The 18,832-nt window shown below is 37.1% G+C and overlaps 1 protein-coding gene across 1 annotated transcript; it reads right to left on the bottom strand.

The window, feature by feature from the left end:
- Positions 1-4,839: 4,839 nt before the first annotated feature.
- Positions 4,840-18,777, bottom strand: LOC145580928 (uncharacterized). The gene is made up of 5 exons (XM_081638008.1): positions 18,712-18,777; positions 18,022-18,242; positions 15,914-16,002; positions 5,036-7,030; positions 4,840-4,934 (listed from the first exon to the last, which is right to left on the bottom strand). Exons 1-5 carry the CDS (start codon positions 18,775-18,777, stop codon positions 4,840-4,842), a joined length of 2,466 nt encoding a protein of 821 aa, XP_081494134.1.
- Between the last annotated feature and the right edge of the window lie 55 nt (positions 18,778-18,832).

Consider the following 18,832-nt stretch of genomic DNA (forward strand, 5'->3'; position numbering starts at 1 on the left):
CTGCGGGAGAGCCTATCGCGGCATCGCATCATGATAGGGTCTGTCGCGTCGCGATAGGGTCTGTTTTACTTCGAGTCAAATTCTGACTCTTTTCGAAGTGTTTCGGATGTTTTCTCTATAAATAGGGGCATTATTTCCCCGTTTTCAATCATCAGCAATCATCTAATTCTATTCTCTTTCTCTCTCAAAGCTAGAAGCTTATTCTTTCTCCCTCTTTCTAAGCCTTCCCTTTTTTGAAATACAATACCGCATTCACGAGTCTTTGACGCCCTTAACCAAGCTCGAAGTTGACTTCGCCCTAGACATGAAAGGTTGATAAGTTTTGAGGGTTTGGTCCTAAATCCCTATTTCAATTATTTAAATTAATTGTTTGATTTAATACTTTCATTGAAGTTACTAAAGTGTGTATTGTTTTGATAGAAAGAGATACAAGGCAGCATAATAAGTTGTTTTATTGCTCTATTTCTTTAGAAAGCATGTTTAGATTATTTTAATTCCTAGTATCATGTTAGGGTGTTATTTATTGCTTCCTAGTATCATGTTTAAGTTGCTTCCTTTTTCTTCTATCATGCTAGTATCATGTTAGGGTTAAAGCTTTGATATTTATTGTTTAGTAACATGCTAGGGTTTGTTATTAATCTTGTTAGTATCATGCCTAGGATCTTGCTTATAATGTTATTATGCTTTATTGAGATTTTTTATGGTGATGATGATTTGTTGTCAATAATATTATTGTTGCTTGATATTATTGTTATTTCTTGATCACGCCCTTTCTTGCAGGTTTAAAGGGAATTTGTACTTGAAATCACGCTTAATAAGATAATTAATAATTTTGTTTAGGCTAATGTGATTTTAATTCAAGTGATCGCCAATAATAGATTTTTTTGTACATTAATATTCAACCAACATAGATTAAACAGGTTTAAGATTAATATATTGATTGTATGTTAGTCAGAAAGCGCACATGAATATGAGAAGAATAAAGTACGTAGAGGCCTATTTAGGGCAGGTTCAATCTCTTTTAGGTTGGATTTGTACCTTCACCCCCGAATATCCAGTCATGGTTCCAGACCATTATGGAGTTAACGATCTCATGGATCATGAAGGGGTGTAACCTTCACCCTGTGGACGGTTTACAAGTTCCTAAAACTTGTTGGCGACTCTTTTGCTCTACCTTCCTTCCCTTTGGACGCCACCATACTTAAGTGATCACAGTGGGGCTCAAGTGTGGGATGGTTGAAATATTCCCTACAGTTTTTTGGAGATTCCACTGGGGAGGATTTCTATTTTAATTCCTAAAATTTATTTTGACAATGACTTAGAATGAGTGGATGAGACTCGAAAAGTTCTAAGTATTCAGTGCGTAATTTTGATTGACATTATTGGCATAAGCATAAAAAAAAGGTCCGCATTGGATAGACCATCCGTAATGCGTCAAAAACATAGGCTTTTACACGTAGGAAATTTGGGAAATATCTTTCACAACTAGAATCGAAAAAATGCTGCGAAAACTGAAAAATTCTAAGAACAAAGAGAGCTGCTGAGGCATGTAGGAACTGGCGCTGAGAAAACAGTGCCCATCGCAGTGCGATGGCTCTGTCGCGACGCGATAGCAATATTGCGGCATGACAGGGCTATCGTCTCGTGATAGTCCCTGTTGTCTCGCGCTATGTTCTTCCAATACCGAGCCAGAAAATCTGCGTTCTTGCTTTGACCGTAACGCTCCATCTACCCAATCGAACGCTCATTGCAACGAAGGGTACATCCGAGTTTGTGAATTCAACATGGATACAAGTTTAACTTGTGGGGTCCCATCCATACGCGCCAACCCTTCCAAAGGTAAGGCTTCCGCGCGATGCATCCAGACTCATAACCATGGACCCTCTTTGACTAACCCTTATCCTTGAAATTTAGAGAACTAGAGCCATGGTTAGGTTGCAAACTCATTACATCATATTGTGCCTACTTGACTATTTGTTCATTCTTGCTTGCGCATAATCTAAATGTGTTTACAATAACCGTTTGTTTGACTTGTGTATAAGTTTAAATAAACTAATTAATGACTATATAAGACTTTGCTTAATTAATTAATTAATTAATTAATATGGTTAATTAAAGCCTAATAAATTGACTAAATATGACTTAGTACGACTACAGGCTTGACCTTTAAGGTAGAACACTGGAAACAGGTCCAAACCGACGTTTCAGTAATGACGCGAAGGTTTGACCTGTGGCGCGACACGAAGTGTCCATCGCGACGCGATACTTTTATCACGCCGCGATGGCCCTGGCGTTTCGTGACGGTTCCGTTGCTTCGGCGATGGTTCAGTTTTCTGCCTGAGTCCTCATGCCGAGTCTAATTAATCAGTTTATTAATAACTAAAGCTTTATTTAGTCCATTAATTGAGTCTAGGAATATAGTCCTATGGTCTTACACAAGTGTCAAAGCATGCCACTTTCACTCACTTTTTAAGCACACACTTTGTATATATGTTCACCATGACCATATCTAGAGAGTCTTGTGTGCACGTGTTTTCCGTCATTTTTTTAGGGGGGTAAGTCGGATATTATTCCTCCCAACATAACCTTGAACCCATACACGATTCCCAAAAATATGCACCCTATTTTTGCTTTTTAAACCCAATAAAGTCAAAGTCAATTTAAGTCAAGTCATTAAGTCAAAATGGTTTAATATTTATAGCGCTTGGTCAAGAAAGGAAGGGCGACTAATCAAAGACAATACTTTCGTCCAAGTCCTACTTTTTGATAAACCGTTTTGACAAAGAAGAAAGGCTAAGAAGAAAATGGCAACCGAAGAAGAAGTTAATGAACTAAGACAGAACATGGCTAGCTTGACCGAGATGTTCAAAACTCTCGCTCTTCAAGTCAATGACCCTGCGAAACAACAACAGCTCGAGCGAATGGAAGAGAGCTTGAGAAAAATCTCCAATGACTACAAGTTCCAAGGGATTAGCTCATAAGGGGTCTCTTTGGACAAGAAACTTCTTCCGCAGAAGTTCAATGCCAACGACATTCCTAAGTTCAAGCCAACTCATAATCCTTATTTTTATTTGAGAGCTTTTGAAACAATAATGAACATTAAGGGAATTGATAAGAAAGCTTTCCATTCGCTGTTCTCTTTATCTTCAGAAACTGTTTGTCAACAATGGTTTTTCTCCCTTGACAAGGAGAAAATCTCCTCTTGGGATTCTTTAACAAACGCTTTCATTAATAGATACAAATGCAACATTCAAGTTGAAACTGACCATAGGGAACTTGAGATGTTAAAACAAAAAGAGAACGAAGGATTCACTTCCTTTTTCAATAAGTGGAGGGAAACTTCCGCTAAAATGGTTGAGGTTCCCACTGAAAAAGAATCTGGGAGGTTGTTAGCAACTCTAACAGTGGATGGAAAGGAAAGAAGAACGACAATCCTTTTTCTTCCAAAACCACCCACTCAAACAATGTTAGCACCTTTAACTTAAACGAGGTCCTAGACATGGACAATCAAGGAGAAAAGAAGCCATTTAAGAGAAATTTCACACCTATTGGCATGAGTTATGACACCGCATTTGTCAAAAAGAGGACGGCTAGTTGGAACCCCAATGCAAATTGCAAGTACCATCAAGGCAGGGGCCATCTCACCGAGAACCGTTAGAAGTTGAAGGAAGCTATTCAAGACTTAATAATAGCAATAAACTCCCATTGCCTCCTGCAAGTAAGAAGCCAAGTATCAATAGTGCTCCACTTTCAGACTCCTTGGCAATTTCTGATAAGGAAGTCCATGCAGACCCATCACTCCTCATTAAACCGATTGAAGAAACTCATGCTATCGAAGAAGAGGAGGAAACCTTTTTCGATGCCATGAGCGATTCTCCCGCAGGAGAACAACCGGCCACTAAAATAGAGGTATGAATTCTCATAAACACCATGAGGGAAGCAATAGACATGTGCCGTGAGGCCCTCGACCATGCAAAGTTGGTACAAAGTAAGTGTGCCACTGAAAAAATCATGCACACAAAGATTACTGAGAGAAAACCATTATCTCTCAAAGTAGTTGAAACACCCAAAAGGTGTAACAAGGTATACACGGCTATTGGGACTTCTTATGCGAACATGTTTCAAATGCTCTTCGAGAATGGGAAGATTAAACCTCTTGAGCCAAGACCATTTGAATCGCTGAAAAGGACAGATAGGTTCTATTTTCCCTACCATCAATCAGGAGGACATACCATAGAGCACTGTTTTAAATTCAAGGACCTAGTCCAAGAATTAATTGACAGTAAGAAATTGGTTCAAATTCAACCAGAAAAAGATGTTAGCATCAATGGAGTGTGGGACAGTGATGATGAGGATGTTTACCTCAAGGATATAGAAGATACTCCACTTTCCTCAATTTATCCGGTTGATGATATTTGGGATGAAGAGGATTCCCCTATCCTATGTTACTCGGACACGGGTACGGGTATCCGATATTGGTACGGATCCGAGTGTCCGATACGTCATTTTTAAAAATTTAGGACACGGGGACACCGGCTAAACTTTGGACTCGGGTACGGATACGGCAATAAAATTTTTTAAGGAAAAAAACCGGATAATTAGTGCAACAAAATTAAAATATTCATGAAAATTGATTACATAAACTGATAAACACATAACAAAAGAAGTCTTAGAATAAAAACTTAATATCCCAAACAATACGGACTACATAACAAAAGAGTGAAAGACCAAATGTACTGAACAATATATCAAAAGATGTTCTTCAATTCTTCACTTCATAGTTTTAAACTTCCAAAATTCCTTCAGCAGCTCAAGGATGACTAAAAAAAACACTTCTTCTCAAAGGTCATTAAATGATATAGCTTCAAATTCTGGTTCATTGAGGGAAAGGTCAGCAACTTCTAACAAGCTATCTCCATCAATATTATCTCCCCCTTTAAAACCATGCAAACAACAAAAGTTAAAATAAATAAAATGAGACGTTATTTACAAGTTGAACATGAAAATAATAAATAAATAAATGTTACCAACTTACCAATATCCCAATATTTGCTTGGCCCCTCTGTGTAATCCTTTTGCTTTCTAGAGAGCAATCGTAAGTTGTTGTGAATATAGACAAGAATTTCCAAGCGTAGAGTATTAAGCTTGTTTCTTTTGATACTTTGGATGCCCCCATATGTGCTCCAATTCCTCTCACAACAAGAAGAAGAAGCGGGTTGTGATAGCAGCTTGAACGCAAGGCTTTGCAACATTGGAGCACCTGAGCCATAATTGGACCACCATGACATGGGATCTTCATATGCCCTTGCTGCCATGACATGAGGTTCATTAAAGAACCCTAAACCCCCAGAAAAAGCTCCATATTCAAGAAAGACTTTCCGAGCATCATCGGCATTTGGGAAAAGCCTTTGTAAACACGCGTTTCTGTTTCTTGAAACCTCTTCATCTTCATTAGGAGGTACTCTTGGAGTGCTGCCTCCCCCTTGAATCCATTCTTGAGTGTAGTATTTAGGAACTAAAGAATGTGCCAAGCAATGTAAAGGGGTATTGCTTTTGTTCCACCTACTCTCAATGACTTTTTGAATAGCATCATAAAATGGAGACTGCCCTGTGAGAAAATCAGCATCTTCATGATCGAAAATAACTTTTTTCACTTGTTCGATCATCGTATCCCACATGTCATACACCAAATGTAAGACACATGAGTCTGTATCAGCAGCCCTCAAGAAGTTCATCATGGGTAGTGTAAATTCAAGAAAATAATCAAGTCTATCCCACCATCCATCACTCACCAACAAATCCTTAACCTCCCTCGCCTTAAGTTCAACATAACCCTTCCCATTGACCTTAAATTTCTTCCAGTCAGCATCCATCACAGTTTTTTCAAGAGCATCCTTTACCTTTCTTAGCCTAGTTGCCATCACTATCTTAGACCCAAACCTAGTTTCAGCAACCTTTAAGAGTCTTAAATCAGAATAACGTTCAAAAATTGTTTTGGACAAACTATGATTTTGAATAAAATAATTAATTTCATCAACTTGCTTCACTAAATCTGAAATCCATTGACACTCTTTGTAATGGTCAGCTTTCTCACTAGGCTCACATATAGATTTCAAAACCAAGTTTAAGCAATGAACAACACAAGGTGTCCAAAAAATTTTAGGATATTTTTTTTCAATCGCACGACCAGCGGCTTTATAATTGGCAGCATTATCAGTTACAATCTGAACAACATTAGATTCTCCTACATCTTCAATAATTTCAGAGAACAAACCTGCCAGATATTCAGCGTCTTTTGTAAGGATTTCGCTTGCATCAAAAGCTTTCAAAAACATAGGGCCAGCAGTTGAGGCAGCCATTATGTTTATCAAAAGCTTTGATGTTAGATCTTGCCAACCGTCTGAGCAAATTGAAACTCCTTTCTTCACCCAACTGTCTCGAATTGGTTGGAGTAATTTGTCAACATGAGCTTTCAATTGAAATAGTAAAGTTGTTCGGAGTCTTTCATAAGTAGGAGGAACAAACCCATGCAAGTTTCCATTGGCTAGCCTTTGACAAAATTTTCTGAAGTAAGGATTTCTTGCTAAGTTGAAAGAGAGCATACCCGTATAAAACATCATAGCACATTCTTTGTCAGCTTCTTCCCTTTCTAACACATTGAAGGATAACTCCAATGTACCTTTTCTTTTCTTTGAATGAGCTAAATCCGAACCTTCGGGAAGAGAGATGTAATCCTTCTTTTGTTTGGCGCTTAAATTACGAGACCTTTTCTTCTGTTCAGCTTCATCATTTTCCCTCTTAATCTCTCGATATATGTCGTCTGCGATTGTGCAAGGTGAAACACCCAGGTTGGGAATTTTAAGCAAATGCCCTTTCACTTTAGAATAAGAACCACTGACTTCTTTGTTGCAATACTTGCATCTCCACTTCCTGTTACCACCTCCACCAGCAGACAATTGCAAAACTTCGACATGACTCCACAACGGTGTATCGTCAAACCCTTGATTCTTAGTTGGTCGAGGCATGAATGCTGGATACAATTATAAATTATAAGACAAAATTAAATTAATTAAATAATACAAATAAATAAGAAAGTATAAAAATTGATAATATATTTAGAAGATAATCATATATGTAATTAAAGATTATCAAAATAAAATTAATCAGGGGAATTTGATTCCTATGTACCTTATTATAATTGTAGATCTGATAATTTTTCTGGTAATTTCTCAATTTTGTGGAATGTTTCAGCATATCAAATTTGTGAAACATTTTATTTTGATGGGGTGTTTTATATAGAAGACTATGGAGTAAACTGTAAACCAGTAGGCAGTAGTTAATGAGGGAAGGGGAAGAGTCAAGGAGGAATAAGCATGAGTAGTCAGGGAAGAAGAAGGATTAGAAAGAATTTAAGACCAAAACCTTTTATTGTGCATTTGTGCATCACACGTGGGCTTTTCCCAAGGTTTTGGTCTTATCAAGATTTTTATTTTATTTTTAATTTTCAAAGTAAGGAAAAAAAAAACGTATCATCTATTTATCTATTAATCAAATTAATGTATTACCGATTAATCAAATTGATAATCAATAAATAATTTGATAATCAATCAATAAATTGATAAGTTATTGATCTTGTAACTTAGTAGTTAATCAATCGATAAATTGATAATACATTGATCTTGTAACTTCGTTCGACTTGATTCTAAATAGGTTAGCCAATAACTTAATATGAACAATTCCTTAGTTATTGATCAATCTAATCAATCAGTCGTAATACGATCGATCGATCAATAACTAAGGAATTATTCAATACTTAGTTATTGATCAATAAGTTAACCAATAACTCAAAATAAATAATATCTTTATTGTTGATTGTTGTTCTTATAGTCTTATAGATATTATTCACTACTTAGTTATTGATCAATCGATATATCGTGTTACATTGATTCGATTATTTCGTATTACATTGATTCTCAATAGGTTAGCTAATAACTCAATATAAACAATTTCTTTGTTGTTGATTGTTCTTATAGATATTATTCAATACTTAGTTTGATCAATCGATATATCGTATTACATTGATTTGGTTATTTCGTTCGACTTGATTCTCAATAGGTTAGCTAATAACTCAATATAAACAATTTCTTTGTTGTTGATTGTTCTTATAGATTTTATTCAATACTTAGTTATTGATCAATCGATATTCGTATTGCATTGATTGGGTTATTTCGTTCGACTTGATTCTCAATAGGTTAGCTAATAACTCAATATACTACCTCCGTTTCGTATTAGTTGCAACTTTGGGGTATTATTTGTGAGATATATAATATTCCAAAGTTGCAACTAATACGAAACGGAGGTAGTAAACAATTTCTTTGTTGTTGATTGTTCTTCCAGATATTATTCAATACTTAGTTATTGATCAGTCGATATATCGTGTTACATTGATTCGGTTATTTCGTATTACATTGATCTTAATAGGTTAGCCAATAACTTAGTATGAACAATACCTTTTTTGTTTATTGTTGTTTTTATAGAGTTGTTTCAATACTTAGTTATTGATCAATTGATAAATCGAGAATTTGTTGATTCGGTAATTTTGTTTTATTTGATTCTAAATATATTAGCCAATACTTTAATATGAATAATTCCTTTGTTGTGTATTGTTGTTCACTTGTTGTTATAGAGTTATTTGACTTATTTCAATACTTAGTTATTAGTCCATCGATAATACATTTCCTTATAACTTAGCTCGCTATATTAATCTTTAATAGGTTAATTGATTTGGAAAATTAATTGATCAACTATAAATTTTCTTCTTGACTCTACTAAATATTACAATTACTTAATTGATCTAAAGAATAAAAACAAATATTTACAATTGATTTATAACTAATAAAATAAAATCATATAAAAAATAGCGAAGATAACCTTTCTTTTTATGTCAATTGAAGTATAATTTTATAAATTTTTTTATTTAAATAATGTATAAGAGAACTGTGATTTTGATTAATAAATTAGATGTGATTTTACCACCAGTAAAGTGTCTCTATGTCATTTGAGCTTTTTTTTTAGACTAATAAATTACAATTGATTTGTACAATGGAATGTTTTTAAATTTATACATTAAAGCATGCAAAATATAAACAATATCCTTTTTTTTGTTTTTTTTTTACAATAGACTACTACAGTAGTAATTGAAATTCTAATTAATATATGTTCAAAAATTGTTTAAAAATACCTGGTAAAAAACATTCAAGAATTTTGAAGGTTGTTTTTTTTAAAGATAAACTTTCTTACTTTTTGTTCGCTATTTTATACGTCATTTTTTTAAATCTGTACTCCATCTATTTTTTATATAGTGTACCATATATTTTTTTTGAGTAATATTTAATTATTTATTCAAGTTGTTATACTTCATTTGGATTTTTTTTAAACAAAATGTATACTCCAGACTCCAGTTATATATACTCCGTATTGAAGTTTTTTCACCATAATATATCAAATATTTTCTTGATAATCAGAAATCTTTTTTTTTTATTTTTTTTATTTGGCAAAGATAAAAAAATTTATTGAGTCTATTTTTAACTAATTAAGATAAATAATATAATATTTAATTTACACAATACGAAGTATAAAACCTTGAGATAACTTTCTTAAAAAAAAAATACTTGGGATAGCTTGTTTGGGAAGCCAAACCATTATTATTAAAAAAACGAGTATCAGTGTACCACAAAACCTTTCTGTACCAATGTATTGGAAACCACAAAACCTTTTAAATGTACAGTACACTTCAATAAAAAATAAAAATAAATGTACATTTGTACAGTACAAAATTTTCTCCGCATCTCTTTCTTGGAAACCAGAAAATAAAACCCTAGATCTTCTTTAATGGCCGCATCTCTTCTCTGAGTTATCTTCTCCGCCTCTCTCCTCTTTCTCCGCCCTCTCTCTCCTCTTCTCAGTCTCACTCTATCTCCTTTCGTCTTCATCTCTTCTTTCTTCCGCCCTTTCTCAACTTTCACTCTCATCTCCTCTTTTCCCCACCAGCCCGCATCACCATCAACTAAGGTTTCGAGGTTTTTCGAACTCCATAAGGGCATCAACTAAGATTTTTCATTTCGAACACCATCAACTAAAGGGGTTTCATGTCAAATTCGGCCATGAAAACTCTAGATCTAGAGTTTTCATGGTCGAATTTGACCATTAAAACCCAAAACCGACGTTTTTTTGGTGTAATGTGAGGACGTGAGGTATGTTCTCTTTTTATTTCGTTTAATTTGGTTTAAGTTTTGTTTTTAAACTTTACTTTAATGGTGGTTTGTGATTGAAATTGTGGTGGTGGTAGGTAGTTATGGCCTTTTGGGTCGATCTGGGGATGAAGAGTGGTGAAATAAGGTGGGTTGTGGTAGGTGCGGAACTGCATATCTAGGTTAGAGGTGTGGTTTTGTTTGTTTGGTTTTTGATTGGTGTGGTTTGGTTCGGTATTTTTTGCTTCTTCATCTTCTTTTCTGCTCTAGCCGTACCCGAGAGCCAATCGGAGTATCCGGAACGGATTTCATACCCGAGTCCGTGTCGGGTCGTACCGACCCGGGTATGAGGCCAAAAATGGCGTGTCCGAGTAACATAGCCCCTATCGATGTCCTCATAAGATCAGGGAGAATGCAACCTCCCATCACAACGCAACCTATTCCTACCACTCAACAAGTTCCCATACCAATCATAGAAGACAACGATGTTGTTAAACAACTGAAAAAGACTAAGGTCAAGATGAACGTATGGAAACTCTTAGCTATATCCCATGAACATAGGCTCGCAGTAATGGATGCTTTAGCTAAAGTAGGAATAGACTCAGAAACCACGCCTGAGGGGTTGGCTAACTTTCTCACGAGTAATCTTCCTAGCCCAATCAATCTAATCACCTTTTCTGTCAAGGATTTACCTCTTAAAGGTGATAAATAGAATAAAGCCTTGAACCTCACAGTGTTGTGCAAACGAATGAATGTCCCAATGACCCTTGTGGATAATAGGTCGGCAATAAATGTTTGTCCACTTAGAACTGCGAGGATGCTAGGAATAAGGGATGAAGACTTGTCCCCATCAACATAAGGCATAAGAGCTTATGACAATACCCATCGCCAAGCTCTTGGAACTATTACTATGAATATTACAACAGGGGTCATCGAGCATGCTACTACTTTCAAGTGTAGACATCAAAGCCTCTTTCAATCTATTGTTGGGACGCCCTTGGCTTCACGACCTTAAGGCCGTCCCTTCATCTCTTCATCAACAAGTCAAAGCAATAGTTGGAGGACTTCCTGTAACAATTGACGCTTCTCCTATGAGGATCAAGGCAATTGATAAGCCTCTCATAATTGTGGAGCATGATGAGAATGATGAAGATTTATGGGGCTTCAATGCTGAAGAGGTCTCTTTCATTGAGGAAGATGAGAAGACCCCTCTTTGCTACGACCTCCATTCGAACATGATAGTCAATGGTATTCTCAGAAAACAAGGACACTTTTCTGGAATGACTTTAGGAAAGAAGAAGGGAGTAGCAACACAAATGGGATTGCCTGGCCCTCCTAAATTAGATACTTTCGGACTTGGTTTCGAATCGACTCCAAAAGACTATAAGCAAGCCCGGGAAAATATTAATGCACGGAGGAATGCTCGTACCCAAAAGAAAGTAACCCCAATGGATCGTTACCCTCTCACTCTGAATGGACAATTTGTAAAAGAGGGAGAGGATTATCCTTACTATGAATTTCCTGAACCCTTTGTCAAAGATGGAGTGAGACAATCAGGGTTCGAAATGTTTTTGGATTGCAAATTCCTAGATGAGATCCCAACTCCTATCCACAAGGAGAAAGCATCCCCATGCTTTGACTTTAATGTCATGGGACTACTCTTTGGCTACGAGAAGAATGAGCCTAAGCGCATCGACGATGATTCTGCGCTTATCTAAACGGTTTTACAAAGTGAAAACTTTGATCCTACAAAGCTCATTACTCCGGCAGAAGGATTAGTTCGAGGATGGCGAAAGATTGTGAAAGTGACTAAACCAAGTGGAAGAAAGATCTCCAATAACAACCGGATAAGTATCAATGTTCGATGAGTCTGAATCATCTGAGTCTGAATTCAAGTCTTCTGTAGTCGAGTCTTCTAAACTTTCTATAGTTAAATCTCCTTCTGTCCCTTCTAGTTCAAAATCTACTCCTAGGATAGTTAGTAGTCAAATCCCAACGGGCATTTCTTTATTTGATGTAATGGTTTCGAGTTTAATAACATGTCTTCATTTTCTTACTCCTCTGTGTCATTCTCTTATTCAAGATGACGAGCATTGCTTAACTAACAATGAAAATGACAAAGAAATAATTACAGTAGTGGAAACGCTTGAAAATAAAACACTTACCGAAACGATTAACATCTCAAAGGATCCAAATACCCCGAATGAGTTGCAAATGTGGTACTAGTCCCTTAATAAGATGGAAAGATATGAATGGGTGTCGACTATAGAAATTTAAATAAGGCAAGTCCAAAGGATGACTTCCCTTTACCACACATAGACATTTAGTAGATAATACAGCAAATCACGCACTCTTTTTATTCATGGATGGGTATGCAGGGTATAACCAGATTCTCATGGCTGAAGAAGACATGGAAAAGACTACATTCTAACACCTTGGGGCACTTACTATTACACGGTGATGCCATTCGGGTTGAAAAACGCGGGTGCCACTTACCAAAGAGCAGCGACTGCCTTGCTGCACGACATGATGCACAAAGAAGTTGAGGTGTATGTGGACGATATGATCGTAAAATCAAAGGACCGTCCAGGACATCAAATAGCCTTAAGAAAATTCTTCGAAAAACTAAGAAAATAGAACATGAGGTTAAATCCAGATAAGTGTGCTTTGGGAGTCACCTTAGGAAAAACTCTTAAGCTATGTCATTAGCTCTAGAGGAATAGAGATAGATCCAACCAAGATCAAAGAGATCATGTCAATGCCACCACCCAAGACCGAGAAACAGATTCGAGGATTTATTGGCCGGTTGCAATACATAAGTAGGTTCATATCTAAGCTAACAACAATAAGTGAACCAATATTAAGAAGCTCAAGAAGATTGTGCCAGTAATATGTGACGATGAGTGTCAAAAAGCCTTTGATAAGATCAAAGCCTATCTCGCTAATCCTCCTGTATTAGCACCAGCGCTTCCAGGAATCCCTCTTCGATTGTACTTAACAGTCACTAAAGAAACAATGGGAGCCATGCTTGCACAAGAAGTAGAAGGAAAAGAAAACGCCATCTACTACTTAAGTAAGAAGATGCTCAAGTATGAAGTACGCTACACACCGCTTGAGAAATTGTGCCTCGCATTAGTGTGGGCCATAACCAAGCTAAGACACTACATGCTCGTCCATACGGTCTATGTAGTATCTCGAATGGACCCACTTAAGTATTTGTTCGAGAAATCTACACTCACCAGGAGAATATCTAGATGGATAGTCAACTTAGCCCAATTCGATGTAAGGTTTATGTCTTAAAAGGCTATTAAAGGATCAGTAGTCTCGGACTTCTTGGCAGATTTTCCAATAGAAGATTCGACACCAGGCCAATACATGAGAATGATTTTCCAGATGAAGATTTGATGGCTAAGAAGATGATACTTGGACATTATACTTCGACGGAGCTTCCAGCCAAAAAGGATGTGGTGTAGGAGTATTATTAGTATCACCTAAAGAAGAACATGTCCCAATCTCAATAAAATTAGATTTCAACGTTACCAACAACGCTGCTGAATATGAAGCATGCGTGGTAGGCCTCGAAACAGCTTTGGCATTAGGAGTAAAGAAACTTCGAATATTTGGGGATTCTTCCTTAATCATCAACCAAATTTCCAAAAGATGGAAAGTAAGGAGTGAAGCCTAGCTCCTTATTAAACATATCTGGAAACTCTTATTGATCAACTCGAAAAGGTAGAATACACATATCTACCAAGAGAAGAAAATCAATGGTTAGAATTCCTTAGGAAATTGAGCAAATGCCTTTAGCAAGAGAAAAAAGGCATAAAGCGGTTTACATCCAAGCCATAGAAGATGACGAGGTAATTCAAGAAGAAGAAGAGGAAGAAGAACCTTGGTACACTGACATCCTCAACTATGTTACCAAAGGAGAATATCCACTCCACGCTGACAAGAGAGCGAAACGAGCTCTAAGGCTTTTGGCTTCCCAATATGTACTCATAAATGACGAGCTACATAAAAGGGTAACTAAAGGTAAGGCTCTCCTATGTGTAGGAAAAAAGGAAGCTCAAAGGGCAATGAGGATAATCCACGAATGAGTATGTGGAACTCATATGAATGGCAAAATGCTAGCCCAAAAAGTAATGCGTCAAGGGTATTATTGGACTACCATGAATAGGGATTGCCATTAGTATGTAAAAAGATTGCCTAAATGGCAAATATATGCTAACTTACAACATGTTCCTCCATTGCTTCTCTATACTTATACATTACCATGGCCCTTCTCAACATGGGAATAGACATTATTGGAAAAATCACCCCTCAGGAGGCCATGAATACATCCTTGTGGCAATTGATTACTTCACGAAATGGGTTAAAGCAGCATCATATGCAAAACTCACCACAAAACATGTAGCACTCTTTATCAAAAGAAACATTATACGTCGATATGGAGTCCCACATGAATGATAAGTGACAATGGAACTCACTTCCAAGTAGAATGTGAAGATTTGCTTCAAAATATGGCATTCAACACCATCATTCTTCCCCATATAGGCCTCAAGCAAATGGAACAGTAGAAGCAGCCAATAAAAACTTGAAAACTATCATCGAAAAAATGACAGAAAACAACAAGGATTGGCCTGATAAACTCCATTTCGCTCTTTGGGGTTACCGCACGTCAATTCGTTCATCCACAAGAAATACGCCATTTTCCTTAGTCTATGGAATGGATGCCGTACAACCTGTAGAACTAGAAATACCTTCCTTACGCATCGCTTTGGAAAGTAAACTCGATGAAGTTGAATGGACTAGAGCGAGATATGAGGAGCTAATTCTACTTGATGAAAAACGACTAGAAGCTCTACATCATACTCAATGCTATCAAACTCGCATGGCTAGATACTTTAACAAGAAGGTCAAGACAAGAAACATCAAAGTAGGAGACTTGGTGTTAAAAGCATTAAGGAAAAATGTTCTAAACCAAAGAGGTAAATTTAGGCCTAATTGGTCTGGACCATACATCGTCAAAATCATCTTATCAGGAGGTGACGCAAAACTAACTGATATGGACGGTAATGAGTTCTCAAACATGACGACCCTTGACCAACTTAAAAAGTTCTACCATGAAAACTTGAGTAGTATACTCAAAAGAGCTACGTTTGGCCTGATTCCAAAAGAAAGGATACGTAGGAAACCCTTTATAGGGCGCGACCACTTTAATTTTTACGAATCTCGCACTCCGGCATCAATTCGCTGAAGCAAAAAGAGCAACACATGATATTCAAGACCAGCGCGCCACGACAAGGCTGTCGCGCCACGACAGAATTATCGCACTATGACAGTGTTGTCGCGCCGTGATAGGTTCAAAATCCCAGCTCCAGTTTATTTTCGTTGATCTGGGCACATTTCGGTGTATTTCGGGAATTTTCGACTTCCGTACACGAATTATTTTTGAAATTTATTCAAGTCGTTTTCATTGCTTTTATAAAATAAATTGTTGTTTTTAATATAAAGAGTTAATTTAATTTAAAAAAGCTAAAAAATTGCATTAATAATTAATAAAATAAATTACATTATTGATGAAATTAAAAAGCTTAAAAAATAAAATTGAATTGAAAGTAAAATAAATGCCTAATAAATTGGAAGTAAAGCAATGCTCTAACCGTTCTTCTTTTTTTTAGCCCTCTCCCACTTTTTGTATGCTTCCTCTTCATCTTCCATCTCTTGCACCAATAGGGATCCCTTAGATGATCTGCATTCAATTTTTGTAGATCAAGATAGTTTCTCCTTTAGCCATTACACCATGCTTCTTTTCAACCCATACCTTCTTTTCTATAGAGTCGGCTTTCCTTTTGTCTTTGTTTTTTGCAACACTCTTTTTCTTAGGCATAATAGGAGTCTTGAATTCAACTCTTGCACCTAGGCGATCTTTAAGAGGAATTTTCTTATCTCCTAGGCGATCTTTAACACTAGTTTTGTACATGTTCCAGACTTTGTTCTTGTCCTTTTGAGACCAACCAAGTAGCCACTGCTTCACATCTCTAGACAAAGGAGGAGGAACTTTATGGGTAACAACTTCCCACAAAGGTCTAGTACACCAATAATTGTCAAACTTTTCTACATCTTGTGAAATAGGAAATTCATAAGGACGACGAAGATCCCCGGAAGGAATGGTTTGAGCAAGGCCATATTGTCTCCTTACTCTGCAAGGATAGTAGAAAGTTAACCTGGACAAGCTTGGAAGACAACAAGAGGGTTGAGTATTGACACCGATCATCTTCTCAAGTTTCCACTAAGGAACAACCCATTTAATAGAGAAGTCGCGAGTTTCAAAGACTCTACTCCACTCCCGATGACCCATCTTTATGGAAAAACGTTTCTTTCTTCTTATAAAACAATTTGGTGTATACTTTTCAATGTTGTCAGGAGGGCTAATTAATTCAAGCCTTTCCATTAGCCAAATCTGCAAAAATTCAATGCAAATAATTTCTATTACTATACAAAATTAAATATTTTTGATTTTTGAAATTAAAAATATTGATTTTCTACCTGTAATAAAATTGGAGAACCTTGAAGAGGTGCTTTAGGGTCCTTCTTTAATTCATCCAAACCAAGCATTGTTTCTCCAACAATTAATGGCATTGGATTTCTCCCTAAGTCAACTTGCTCCATGACAGATATCAAAATTGCTTGACCCTCATGAATGTTTCCACTAGTGAGGAGATATTGGCTAAACATGCAAAAGAGGAATGTCCTCCTCTTATAAACATGAAAAGATCGTGGTCTATCAAAATAAAAACGTGCAAATTCTTTCAAATTGATCACATTCCCATGCAAGACATCCTTCAAGTCCCTATCCCTAAGGTTGAGGAAACGCTCTAAATCTTTATAATAATATTCGCTCACCTTAGGAATTACCACAAGATCTAAAGAAGGAAAGCCAAGAATGGCACCAAATTCTTCCGATAAAGGACAAATTTCATCATAACCTTGTCTAAAGCAATGGGTATTTGAATACTAATATTCTGAGGCGGTATGAATAGAATCTATTTATAAACAGGGATTGACGCAAACCAAATCCTGAACGGATTCAGGAAAATAAAATTATCGCACCGCGATAAGGCTATCGCGCCGCGATAGCCTGCTCTTGCCTGCGTCAGCGTCACGCGCTATGCTGGCCGCGTCTTTTTCAACATTGACTCGATTTGTACTTTGACTTTACGGTTTTTGATCCTTTCAAAGCCTTATTCAATTCCATTTTTGGCAACTTTCTTTCAAATACATATTCCATATTAATTATTCTTAAGTTTAATTAATTAAGCTTATTTTTAATCAAACTTCATTTTATTTTTCAATTTTTCTTTTGGGGGAGAAAGTTGGATACCCTCCATTAGTAATAAAAATGACGGAATTTTTTGCGCAAAAATTTGTCCTAACTTTTTTCACACACTCACATGCACATAAAATAAAGAGTAAAAGGCAAAAAATTAGAATAGACATAATAATAAAAGTATGTATATACAATATGTCTAAACATAAGTGTCATAGAAAAGTCCTATACATGTCAAATAAAAAATGAACACAAGTACATCTATGATCCCGGAGGATGAATCCTGAATGTGTTGTAAAATCGCAAAGTTCGGGGAGTCACCTCCTGCCCAGCATTTGCCTCTCTAGTTGGAGGAAAAGAAAGAGTAGGGTCAGTCTAACCGGGCCCACCCTGCTAGGGCTCCTGATAAGGCGGTTGCTGCGACACGAGCCGACCTCGTACGTCCCATCATCCGTGAAAGGAATCGGCACCGAAGTATCCTGACTAGGGAGCTGCCTAACCTCCTCCTTAGTAGAGGAACCAGAACCCTCTATGACGATCGTGCGGTCCGACCCATCCCGTCCACCTTGATCCTCAGTTGAGGTGCGGCGACGTCTCGATCCAAATCCAGACCTCACTGTCCTACTCTCAGGTCTCGTGCGAGTACGCATCGGAGGGACATGCTGAAATAGACTAGTAAGAAAAGTTAAATAGAGAGATAAAATAAAAATAATTAAATGCAAGCAAAGAGACATACCTCTGCCACATCGCCGTCACGACGACACGACACCTGGTGGCTCAACCTCACAAGCTGGTAGCGGAAGGCGTCCTAGCACTCGCCGTCCTCGTCACCACCTCTCGAGAAACTACAAAAGTGAAAGTGGTTAAAAGTAGTTAAAAGAATGCATATAGCCAAGTATCAGAGATAGCTTACCGAAGTTTGACGGCGGAGAATCAATCTCTCCACCAGACGCCACTCCTCAAGGGCTGGGGGGTATCATCTCCTCTATGGGTCCAAAAGACCCCTGGTAGGTGATGGACATAGGAAGAGGTACAAACTCCGCAACAGCCGCCTCCTGCAAAATCAAACTCTAACGGTTAAGGTCATCAACGGCTATAGAAAGAGAAATAAATCAAGGAAATAAAGCATACCTCCTCCTCCTCCAATACATAAGGCGGTGGAGCCAATCGCGGCAAAAGCTTCCTAGCATAATACATGGACTGATGGATGTCTCTACCAACCATCACAAGTTGCAGATCTCTCCATGTGAGT

The sequence above is a fragment of the Chenopodium album genome, chromosome 15 (assembly GCF_948465745.1).
Source record: "Chenopodium album chromosome 15, dcCheAlbu1.1, whole genome shotgun sequence".
Classification (NCBI taxonomy): domain Eukaryota; kingdom Viridiplantae; phylum Streptophyta; class Magnoliopsida; order Caryophyllales; family Amaranthaceae; genus Chenopodium; species Chenopodium album.

Bases quoted from the DNA above. Each gene is read 5' to 3' on its own strand.
- LOC145580928 (XM_081638008.1), bottom strand. From the start codon at position 18,777: ATGTATTATGCTAGGAAGCTTTTGCCGCGATTGGCTCCACCGCCTTAT. The intron at 18,243-18,711 runs GTATGCTTTATT...AGTCTATTTCAG, and splicing joins ATGTATTGGAGGAGGAGGAG to CATGTCCCTCCGATGCGTAC. The intron at 4,935-5,035 runs GTAAGTTGGTAA...ATGGTTTTAAAG, and splicing joins AAGCAAATATTGGGATATTG to GGGGAGATAATATTGATGGA.